The following is a 12,144-nucleotide window of genomic DNA, read 5'->3' as shown; positions in this document are numbered from 1 at the left end:
AAAATTAAATCCAAATCTTACTCATGAAAAAATATGGAGGTTGATTTTGACTATATGACTTGTTGGACATGTTATGTATTATGCGAGAATACTTTTACAGTGTGGTACTGTGAGGATCTGAATACTTCTTAGCAGTGGTGTAGTGTTCTTTTAAAACATCCATTGTCATTCCTACACATTTATATTGTGACTGGGAACGGAAAACACATCACTAAATCCACCCTGGAGCAGCCATCCCTCACCTGTCCAGACTTCTCTTTTGACACTTTAAGGAGCACCTGTCGTCCCAACATCCTTTGCGTGTCCAATATGGAAGAACTGGCGGTGGAGGTCCGTGGCTCCAACGGGGCTTATTACAAGGTAAATACCGGCTTATCAACATAGCATGGAACACAATAACCTGCCACACGATACAGTATATTAGTTGAAGTCTCATGGACTATGGCAACATGTTCCGTCTTGCTCCGAAACCTTTTAACTGCCTGTCAATTAGCTTCTACTAGCAAAGCTAGCCAGGGTTAGCTCGCTAAGCTAGCATCGCTCGCTAGTCTTCCCCTTGTGTCTCTTTTTTGCGAACCTTCGTTACATCCAGAGTGGAGGAAACACGACCTTGCCAGCTACAATTGGCATATAAAACCATTTAAAGCTGTTATGTATTTTACTTGACGTTTGGTTGCAGCCTCACCGAGCTGAAAGTTAGCTAACTTGCTAGTTGACGTCAAAAGATGTGGCTAAAGTGAAACTGTGCAGCAGTAAATAACTATATCATTTATTCGGCTATTTGAGTTGTGTAACTCTTATTTAAGATATGTTAATCTCTCGGGATGTGATCATATAGCTGTCTTGTTGAAGTATGTGATATTTAAGAGGCACAATATTGCTAGTTACGATAGTGATTTCTCGTTGATCTGCACGTCTGCCAGTCTGTTGCTGTCTATTATTTGACACTTCATCATGCCCAAGCTATTTTTTGTATGTGTATGTGTGAGCCAGCTGTTCCTTGTCAATCCCGACCGGCTGGCATGTCAGGAGAGGGTCACTGATACCGCAGAGTTAAAAGCTATTTCTAGACTCGCTGCCTAAAGTTATAGTCCCGTCTCCTTTACATCCCATCTTCCCCTCTCTCTGTCTCTCATCTCTTTCGCTGAACGGATTCCTTCTTGTCTTTCTTCCCTCTTCCTCCTCGCCTCACCTCTCTGCTTCAGACTGCTCCTCCCTGCCTCTCTGTGTCAATTCAACCCTCATGACTCACTCTGTCCACAACCTTAGTTGCCAGTTGCCTGGGCTGAAACTCAGGAGTTATGGGACTGTATAACTCCGTGGATCTGTTAAAGGATATTACACCAAATTCAGTTCAGTTTTTTCCCCACTTTCCAACCCTGTCTTTAGCATTCAACATCAAACCCAGTGGTATCTTGCAAGGACATGAAACTTGAAAATTGAGTCACAGATTGTAGTTTTTTTTTAAGGTTCAGTAATTTCTTAAAACAGCTTTGCACTGTAGTTTTTAGAGGACATAACTCCAGTAGGAGTAAGTAGTGATTCTGGTTGGTAATTTTCGCTGTGAATTAGTACATATTTGTTGCCCTTGTGTGTGTGTTCGTTTATAGTTACAGGGAAACATTAACACTCAGTGCAACTGTGAGGCTCACTGATGTGTTTTTAATTGCTTTGGGAGAACAATGAAGCTTGTTAGTAGGAAACATGCACTGTTGCTCTTTGTTCTTTTTATGGGATTAGTTGACAATAAGAAAAATAAATAAAATATAACCAGCTTTGTTCTTTAAAAGATTTACATAACATGATTTTTGGGCTCCAGAGTATCCTAGGAAATTGTTAAAATTGCTTATTTTCATTCCCAAGCAATAACAAAAATTGATAATGTGTTAGAAAAAGTGGACAAGAATGTACTGTTTCCTTTGTGCTGCATGCTTTGACATTTAATAGCGTGCCTTTGAATTACAAATACCAGTAAAGCCACTTTTGGCATGTTACACATGGCTTGTACCGACACAGCACACCCACATTACCCCTAAAAATTCCCTCGTCCCTCAGCGGTATCATGCCATGCAGATAGTTTTAGTTTATTTGCAAAGATTTTGAGATATCTACCACTGAGACTTATTCCACCTCCTTAAGCTAAAATGGATGTGAGTGGAATTGTATTCATAGTGCTCCAAACATTGATAAATGACAACTGTTAACAGAAACAATATTTTGGCCACTCTGTTACTCTGAGACTGTTTTTACCATTGGTAAATTGTGGGCCCAAACCACTATTAAGTATTAATATACATTAAGACACAAGATTTAATGACGGGATATATCAAGGCATTAGTGTGCACTTAACATTGCAGTACTAAAATGTGCTATTGAGCTTGTATAAACTGATGCTCTGTTCTTCCAGTGAACATGTCTGGATATTTTTACTTTCTTAAATTTTTTTTGTTTTACATTCTTTAAAAAACACATTACATAGCTGTTCTTCAGTACATCATGCTTACTAAGGTGGTGTTTGAGTTTGTGTCTGGAATTGATGATTATTTTGACTGTCAATTTATTTTGATCATTCTCTAAAATATTAGATTAATTAGTTTGGTTTGTAAACTGTGACAAAATTATAAAAATGATCACTACAGTTTGCTGCAGTCCAATGTGATGTCTTCAGATGTCTTGTTTTGTTCAGACACCAGTCCAAAACCCAAAGTTATAAAAGTAGAACATTTTTGCAAATGAGAAGCTGGAACCAGTGAATGTTTAAGTCATTTTTCAAGCAAATATGCCAGTTAATTGATCATCAGAATAGATGCTGACTATTGTGTTGTTGTGGCTCTACAAAATCACATTTACTCATCATTAAAAAAATAATATACTTACTGTGATTTCAGCTAAGAATAAATATGGTATTTTGTCTATAAGGAAACTGGAAAAGACCTCAGACACCATCCTGATGAAGGCAAGATAGCTAGATAGATAGATAGATATTTTAATGGACTTGCCCCTAAAGCTCACACTGGCAGTATGTGCAGATTATTTTGTGTAAATTATTTGTGTACAAAGTTAAGAACTTTCTTCAAGAATGTATTCTCTCTGTCCTGTGTAGTCAGTGTAACTTGAATAGGTTACTCTTCCTATCAGTCAGCTATCATGTTCTTACATGCTTATCCCTGTCTGTCTGTGTCTGTCTTAGGGCTTTGTCAAAGATATCCACGATGACTCTCTCACCATTGCCTTTGAGAATAAGTGAGTTTTTCTCCCTGCTGTCAAAACCTGTCAGAAAAAGGTGTCAAATGTAGGACCACTATGTTTTAACAAACTAAGATATTATTGGCTGTCTTATTTTCAGTTGGCAGCCAGAACGCCAGGTGCCCTTCAGTGATGTCAGGTTGCCACCGCCCGCTGACGCCAAGAAGGAGATTGGGGAGGGTGAGGAGGTGGAGGTGAGGAGGACACACATATAGTCCACTTTTGTCTTTTCCTCCCTTGTCCCTTTCTGTCTGTGTCTTACTCTGTCTCAATCTCCTGGCAGATCCTCTCTAGAGCCAATGAACAGGAGCCTTGTGGTTGGTGGCTGGCTAAAGTTCGCATGATGAAGGGAGATGTAAGTATTATTCCTTATGAATGCAAGTCTTTCTACTACACACTCAAAATGTATGTGAAAATTAGAGCTAAGAATGTTAAATTCTATTTTAGAGTTATCACTCATTTAATTTGATCAGTATTGTAGCTAAAGTAATGTTTTTGTTGTTTTATTAAGTCAACATACTAATATTCATTAATTTGGTGTGTGTAGGTTATTTTCCACACTGAACCTGTCTATATTTTCAGTTCTATGTGATTGAGTATGCAGCCTGTGACGCCACCTACAACGAGATTGTGACCTTTGAGCGTCTGCGTCCAGTCAACACCAACAAGGCCATTACCAAGAACTCCTTTCACAAGTGCAATGTCCCTGTTCCTCAGGATCTACAAGAAGCGTACGTACAGCACATTTACACCAACAACAGTAATCATAAAGTCACATACTTGTCCCCCTTACAATCAATGATACATACGTTAAAGCTTCTGTATTGTATATAGCTTTGCATCTCCCTTAAGATTTCTCCAACCCCTGTCAGTTGTATATCAGATGTGGGGGTAAAGAGCTTCTTAAATTAAGGATTGGACTGTTTTAAAATTAAATTCATCTTGTATCATAGGTGCCAGAATGAGAATGCCCATAAGGACTTCAAAAAAGCCGTCGGAGCCTGTCGCATCTCATACTGCCCTGAGACCAGCCAACTAGTGATTGTGGTAACTGTTGTGCTTTATTCCTGTGGTCATTATATTTGTATAGTGTGTGACTCAGCTATTTGTTTCTTTGTAGAGATCATCAACAAAGGAGCAGCTCAGCTAATGTTAATAATGCTTTAATTTATGTCATGGTTGTGTGTGTTTAGTCCACCAATGAGACGACAGTGAAGCGCGTGTCTTTGCTGAGTGACATGCACCTGCGCAGCCTCAGGACCAAGCTGTTGCTAATGTCTCGCAACCAGGAGGCTACAAAACACCTGGAGGTCAGTTGGTAACAGGAACACCACGGTTTAGTTACTGTGATGACCTACCTGTGGCGATTGCATAGACAGCTTAGTATCCTTGGAGGGGCTGACCGATGGTAGTGTCAGCCATGTAATTTAAATGGCAGTTATTCACCATGGTGATATGAAGGGCAGTTAGTTATATTATGGTCATATACCACATGATGTACCACATTAAATGCTCTACCTGTGAGGTAGAGCATTTAATGCTTGGTTGTCAGATGAAAGAGGAGTTTGAAGTAAAAAATATCCTGATGGTTTCATTGTTCATTGTGTGTGGAGTTTGTAATAGTTTCACAGCAAAACACTAATATGTCCCTGCATTGAAATAAAAGGTTTTTTTTTTTTTAACTAACTACAAATCAAACTGTCTCTATTGTTTGTTTTGTTTTTTCTAGAGCTCTAGGCAGCTGGTGTCATCCTTTCAGGAGGAGTTTATGGTGAGACCCGATCTGATGGGCCTGGCCATTGGCAGTCATGGCAGCAACATCCAGCAGGCTCGTAAAGTCCCAGGTGTCACTGCCATTGAGCTGGATGAGGAGACTGGCACTTTCAGGATTTATGGAGAGGTAAGGTGGTGTGTGCCTGAATGTTGCTGGAAACAAGTGTTTGGAAACAAGTGTTTCCATGATGAGGAAAAGGAATTAATGAATTTCAATCAGTGAGAGAAACTGTGTAGATATTTGAATATATATATGTAATCTATATGTAGGAGAGTGTGTACATGTTGCAGTCTTGTTATTTCCCGTGGATTTGACCAATATTTCATCACAATTAAATGACTGTATTTAAAGGCTGACTGTGGTTGTTGTAACTGGAACATGCTTGCTGTTGACTACGCAAGTGTGTTAGTTGAATGTATAATAGATAAAGTAACCCTGTGTTGTCTTTTAGACAGCAGAGGCAGTGAAGAAGGCCAGGAGCTACCTTGAGTTTCTGGAGGATTCTGTCCAGGTGCCAAGGAACCTTGTTGGTATGCAGACACACACATTTCCGGCCTGAGCTTGGAAATCCCCCAAACTTCTGTTTACTTGTGGCTGTACCACATTACTGAGTGTTAGGTGTGATACAGTGCAAGACTGTCATTTGATATGAATGACACTATCTGTGTGACTGTGTAAAATAACTGTGTAAATAACAACAAATAATGTGTGAATCCTTCATATATGGCAGTTTACTCTGCGTTAAAGTGCATTCACTTTAACTAGTTCATCAGCCTTTTGACTTGCAACTGTGTTTCACTGTTACTTGTCCCCTTATCTTTTCCTTGCTGTGTGTCCCCAGGCAAAGTGATTGGTAAGAATGGCAAAGTCATCCAGGAGATTGTGGACAAGTCTGGCGTGGTGAGAGTCAGGATAGAAGGAGACAATGACACCAAGCAGCCCCGACAGGAAGTAAGCCTGCTATTGCAACATTTTTACTGAAGCTGATAAAGCTGCTTCTAGAGTACTGAGTCACCAATTTTATACCTCTACATACAGATGACCCCCCCTTGTTTTAGTCAGTCCCATACTAACATGTGTGCTGTGTTTTTGTGTTTTGTTGACACAGGGAATGGTCCCCTTCACCTTTGTTGGCACTAAGGAGAGTATTGGCAATGTTCAAGTCTTGCTGGAGTACCACATCTCTTACCTCAATGTAAGTGCACTTGTGTGTGTGTGTGCACTGTGTAACTGGGCAAAAGGGCTTTGTGATGTATGTTAGTGTATGTCTTTGCCAATCCTTTGCTTTCACTCGATGCCACAGCTTCAGTTTCAGGCAGGCTTTTAATGCTCGTCCTTGCCAACCAGTGTTTCATTCATTTGGCAGCATGAAATGGTGCATGAAATAGACACATGTTGTAATAATCTGCATACATAAGACCTAATGACATTTTTTTACTTGGCTATCAGCATGTCTATAGCACCTCTTTGGCTTTGCTAAAGTCTTAACAGTAACACTGCTTTCATTTTATGCTGTACAAGCACTCAAAGTGATACCTGATGGTATATAAACTAATCAGTAAATAAATATATAATTTAGTATGAATAATAAACATATTATGATACCTTGTGCCAAATGCAAAAATATTTTCTATATGTTTATATGCAGTAAATACAAGGATTGGATACAAAGTACCTCATAGTGGAGGCTGGCTACCTGAAATAAGGAGTGCCTCAGCTAACATTATGTTGTACACTACTTCACTTGGTCGAGGAAAAGCAGAAGCCATATTTTTTAATAGCTGGGATACTGTCCCTGGCCATAATCTAGTCAATAAATTACAAACAAGATGAAAAGCATCAGCATCTGTCAGACTCAGCTCACTGCAGCTAGTTTGAAATTTGATCATTGCCAGCCAGTTTTCAGTGCTGAAAAGCTTGACATATTTGTTACTTTATCTCTGGTGTTTACCTCTGGTAAAGTAAGTAAACTTCCTTGTGGAAATAACTGACTATTGTTTACTCATTATTATTATTATTTTCATTGTGAATGCCTTTCAGATTTATCAAACTTATGATCATCTTTATAGATAATCACTTTGCTACTCTTTGGTGTGTATTTTGCTGTGTATACACTTTGCACTCTATATGTATGTGTGTGTTTGTCCTGTGCTGTCTGCATGTTCTGTGCTGTGTTGGTGCTTTGTGTGTGTGTGTGTGTGTGTTTGTTTTGCACCGTGTGTAGGACATGGTGGAGCTTCTTGCCGAGGGCCAGCAGCTAGAGGAAGAGCTGAGGCAGATTGTGGATTATACACAGGGAACCAGCCTAGCAAGATTCAGAATAAGCAACACAAGGCACACTGGATGTGATGTAGATGTGTGTATGATGATTATGCATGTGTATCCAGTGATGACCCTTTAAAAAAACATTTCTCAGAGATTCACATGTTTTTGTTTTTTGCTTTTCCTTTGTCTAGTTTTCTTTCTCTTTATTCTTACCATTTGCCCTATTTTTCCCCTGTAGGAGGTTGAGCAGCTTCGTCTGGAGCGGATGCAGATTGATGAACAGTTACGCCAGATTACCCAGGGTCACCGACCAGTTGACAGGGAGAGAGGGGAGAGGGGGGAGAGGGGAGGAGGGTATAATCCAGACAGCAGTGCCAATGCCTCCTCATCCTCCTTACATGGCAGTCGTTCCTACAACAGTCGTGGGCGTGGACGCAGAGGCCACAGCTACAGCACTGGATATGGTAGGGATCTTTAAAATCAAATATAAAATAAACATATATGCTGCAATATATTGTGTTAAAATACTTGTTGCAAGAAATCAGAAACATTATAGTGCAGGTGTCTGGACAAAAAGAAAGATCCAGCAGTGCCCTAGTATGTCGGCATCTATCCTAACTTTTCTCGTGGCCGTCTCTCTGTCTTTTTGTGCGTCTGCTTGATTTTAGGTACCAACTCAGAGCAGTCCAATGCCTCTGAGACTGATTCAGAGCGCAGGGATGAACTCAGTGACTGGTCCCTGGCCGGAGAGGACCAGGACAGGTGAATATTTTTAACATGTTTGTTATTAATGGAAATTGTGTTGTCCCCATGCAAATGCTAACCTTCAATCCCAATGTGTCACATAGCATTTGATTTGGCAGTGGATTTTTTTGCTGTATATTTCATTTGCTTTTGTATCAAATGTTTAGCCTTACATTTTGAATGATTTGCTGACTGTCTGACTTGCAGGGAGAGAGAGAGAGGCCCACGGCCACCTAGAGATGGTCGCAGGAGGCTAGGGCCTGGCAGAGGCCGTGGAGGGCCTGGAGGAAGGGGAAGAGGAGGAAGAGGATACAACAACAGTTCTGGTAAAATTTGCAAGTAGAGGACACAGTACAGAGAGGAGCAAAGACAGAGCTTTCTCTTGTAAAGTCTTAACAGTAGGTTTTATTCAAACATAGATCTAACTGTAACCTGCTTGTCAATTTGACCCTGACTCAGCGGCAGGGCCTCATGACCACGAGGATAACCATGCCTATGCAGTCCTGGAGACAAACACGGAGACAGACCAGACGGCCGATACAGATGCTAGCGAGTCCAACTTGCCTGCCAACCGCCGCAGAAGGTCTCGGCGACGCAGAACAGATGAGGACGCCACACTGATGGATGGCATGAGCGAGTCAGACAATGCCTCAATGAGTGAAAATGGAATAGGTATGGATATCATATGGTTTGAGAAGATCATTTTACAAGCTTGTTCACATACACACACTCCACACACCCACATATAGTCAAACAGTGCATACAGTTCACAGTGCTTTTTTTTCAAATCCCTTCTGCAGAAAGTCTAAATTATTCTATTGTCCAAGGCTATCTAAAGTATTTTTCTTAAAGCTAACTGCTGTTGTTGCTGTCAGAGCTGTCCAGAATACACAGCAGTGCATCATTTCCCACTTGTGAAAGAGTCCAGTTTAGTTTAAAGGAAATTTAAGCCCCAAATCACTCTCTTTGTGATGACCCCAACACTCTTAGATGACTCGGAGGCTAAACCTCAGCGTCGTAACCGTAGTCGACGTCGCCGCATTCGCCTGCCTGAGGAGAGGCAGCCAGGTAACCATGGCAACTTCCAGCGTGCCCTCCCCTTGGTCATTGCTTGGAACGGCTTATCTAAAAAGTTGTGCACCAGGTCTCACGTTTGTTTGTGTGCAACCTATTTACTAAACAGAGACTTGTAGATCTACTTAATTATCTGGTAACTGAGTGTTGTTTGTCCTCGTTGGTTTACGCTAAAGGATTAAACGTGGCTGGTGGATTGACTGGCTTATAATGAGATGTACAGTTATGGGAATTCTCATCTTAATACTGTAAAACAGCATTTTCTAACAAAGTTAGCTATATTAGAGTGCCTGTTTGTGGTGTAGAGAATAAGCATGCATCTTCCCTGTGTCTGGTGTTCGGAGGCACCATAATTCTCTACTAATACCTTGGCCCCAGGCACTCCTGAGTTGTGGGATGTGTCACAGTAAACCTGACTGTAACACATTTTTTGTAATGTGTGTTGAGTGTAAGCGCTTAGTGAGATGCTCCTCTCAGATAGTCAGTCGCCCAATATTTGTAACTTTCTGAAAAGTGACAACCATGTTTTCTTTTCACAATGATTAGTGAGGTGGGAGGAAATTCTCACATGCAGCTGCCACCATTGTTTGTGTTCTACTAATCCACAGAGAGTGTAATATGTGCAGCTCAAATCTTGATGAGGTTCTGAACTATCTGGGACAGATTTGTTAAGTTCCACAGCACTGATGAGACAGTCAGCATTTTGTCTCTCATTCCCTTATTTTATCAATGGTTTTCTTTTGTCGTGTCTGAATAGTGACTGTGGCTGACTACATATCCAGGGCTGAATCTCAGAGCAGACAGATGACCACCAAGGATTCCAAGAAAAACAACGTTGTGGTTAGTACTTAAATTTTGAGTGTTTAGAAATTGCTGGCAGACCTTGTTTAAGACTCTTTTCATAAAAGGCCTCTATGTCTGTCTGCTCTTGAGGCCTTATTTTTTTTTTTTCTTGGCTACTTAATGATGGATATGTTTGAATACATTTGAAGTGCATTACTTGTTCGTCCCACATTTTGCTTCAGGGTCAGGTGGATGCCATCGCTGAGCACAGCCCGCAGTCTGTCCCGGCAACCACCAATGGTTCCAGCAACAACAACGCTGGCGACAGTGAGGGCGGCAATACCACCAGAGCTCCCAGGTCTTCCACTGAGAGGCCTGCCAAAGTCTCCTACAAGGAGGACTCTAACCCACAGCCTGTTGTTAACGGCCTCTCCTAGTCAGACCCCAGCAAAGGAAATGGTTTCAAATATTTGAACTTCTTTGGCTGCACTTAATTGAATCTCACTGTCTCTAGAGCAGCCTTAAAGGTGAAGCGTTTTAAATACAACAAGCACTGTTCTTTTTTTTACTTAACAAATATTTGAAACCTGTTTCATTGCGCAAGTTTTAGAGGTCTGAACCTTAACAACCCCTTTACACATGTTCTGTCCAACTATCCATTTTATTACAGTTTTTTTTACAATAGTTCTTCCTGTATGAGCTTGCCAAAGATAGTCAAACACACACAGACTTACAAACATCTCTACTTAACTGTACTTTTCAGTCCACTCTTCATTGAGAGCTCAGGGAGAGGTTGGACTGAATGCAGTATTTATAAAATGCAGACAGGGATTCCACTCAAACCCATACTGTGGTATGAATGCAGCAGTTCTTTTTTATTGGTATAAATATTATCATAGCAGGGTTTTAGAATTAAAAAAAAAGTCTGCCTTTTACCAGGTGGACACAGAAAGATGCTTCCACAACCTTTTTTCAGGATGTTTTGTGCATCTGAAGTAGTTTGTAACTTAAATGTTCTGCATGAGCAGTACCACAGTGCAGATAGGTTTGTTGGAAACTCAAGTATGTTTGACATACATGTGATCAGCTGTTGTGCCTTGAGAGTAGATTCAACATGTTGTTGCCCGACTCTGCACACCATCTGAAATCCCCTCTCTTATTTCTGTGTTACTTGGCAGCCTTCACCTGCCACAGCTGAAGCAAGATGAGCTGTCTCCTTGTGCTATACGTACCCTTATGGCACTGTGGGCAAGTGCAGGTTAACACTGAAAGACCTGAAAGGATTTCAGAGGCATATCTTTTTAAAATCAGGTGTGTCTATTCTTAATGTTTGTGGGACAAATGAGTCCAGTTATCCTTTATATATATCTGTTGAGGAGTTTGACATTAGCTGCTTTGTTTTTCAATATGCAACCACTTCGGTCATAGAAGAAATGTTATTACGGTGTATCTGGAAAAGAGACAAACAATAGAAGAGTTGTTTTCTTTGCACTGAAACATAACCTTTTTCTGTTAAAAAGTTGATTGTAGTTGAGTCTGGAAACTGGCCTGTTACTGTTTAGCGCTGGACAGAGATGTAGCCATCAGTGCTGGGTTTCCTGGAAACATCTCATTGCTAAACATTGGACAGTTTCATCATGTCAAGAGGGACACTTTCCTCCCAGCAAGCACATTTGCCGTATCTCTGAGGTTAATGTCCCCTTTTATGTGCCCACTATTGGAGAAGTCTGATTGGCGCATTAAGAACCAGACTACCCTGGTGTTGAGATGTTTCTGGAAAACCAAGCCCAGGTGACGACAATGTCATTTTCATGGTTCTTCCATAGACTGGCTGGCTGGAAACTGGTCATGACTGTTCCATTAAGGAAGGAAATTTATTTGGTTTATTTATTTTTAAAAAATGTACAGTATTTAAAGAAAAAAAATGAGAGGCTCTTAAGTTTTCTTGACACTAAATCATACTTTACCTAGGGGTTATTTTGGAGAAAAATGACAATTTGGACTACTGAGAGTTGTGACATCCAGTATGTTTTCGTTCTTCTTTTTTTAAGGATCGTTCTGGTTGGTTGATGTGCAATATGTTTTGTATGCAGGTAGTTCTTAAATAAACTTGATCTTCCGTGTAGATCTAAAACCCAACTGCATCTGATTCTCTTACATTGAGTAATTACATTAGTTGAGCTTGAAATTGAAAAATGATTAGTAGTACATTTATGTCATGTCTCTCTGGAATTATGGAGAGCACTTTAAAGGTGTGT

General features: G+C 40.5%; 1 protein-coding gene across 2 annotated transcripts; it reads left to right on the top strand.

Moving 5' to 3' along the window:
- The first annotated feature begins 274 nt into the window (after window positions 1–274).
- Window positions 275–12,025, top strand: fxr1 (FMR1 autosomal homolog 1). Of its 2 annotated transcripts, XM_018687197.2 has the most exons (18): window positions 275–360; window positions 3,191–3,243; window positions 3,347–3,440; window positions 3,530–3,601; window positions 3,829–3,977; window positions 4,200–4,293; window positions 4,440–4,556; window positions 4,976–5,146; window positions 5,472–5,550; window positions 5,862–5,971; window positions 6,129–6,215; window positions 7,524–7,749; window positions 7,954–8,047; window positions 8,237–8,355; window positions 8,489–8,701; window positions 9,020–9,097; window positions 9,861–9,943; window positions 10,129–12,025. In XM_018687197.2, the coding sequence occupies exons 1-18, from the start codon at window positions 310–312 to the stop codon at window positions 10,321–10,323; spliced, it is 2,085 nt and encodes a 694-aa protein (XP_018542713.1). In that variant the 5' UTR covers window positions 275–309; the 3' UTR covers window positions 10,324–12,025. The 2 variants fall into 2 exon arrangements, with proteins under 2 accessions (XP_018542713.1, XP_018542714.1); XM_018687198.2 differs by lacking the exon at window positions 9,020–9,097.
- The last annotated feature ends 119 nt before the right edge of the window (window positions 12,026–12,144 follow it).

The sequence above is a fragment of the Lates calcarifer genome, linkage group LG17 (genome assembly GCF_001640805.2).
Source record: "Lates calcarifer isolate ASB-BC8 linkage group LG17, TLL_Latcal_v3, whole genome shotgun sequence".
In the NCBI taxonomy this organism is placed as follows: Eukaryota; Metazoa; Chordata; class Actinopteri; family Centropomidae; genus Lates; species Lates calcarifer.
This window is presented reverse-complemented; position numbering and strand designations above follow the sequence as displayed.

What these genes read in the sequence shown, in the direction of transcription:
- fxr1 (XM_018687197.2), top strand. Translation starts at nt 310, where the DNA reads ATGGAAGAACTGGCGGTGGAGGTCCGTGGCTCCAACGGGGCTTATTAC. An exon ending in CCTCAGGATCTACAAGAAGC is followed by an intron (nt 3,978 to 4,199) that starts GTACGTACAGCA and finishes CTTGTATCATAG; the next exon opens with GTGCCAGAATGAGAATGCCC. An exon ending in ACCACATCTCTTACCTCAAT is followed by an intron (nt 6,216 to 7,523) that starts GTAAGTGCACTT and finishes TTTCCCCTGTAG; the next exon opens with GAGGTTGAGCAGCTTCGTCT.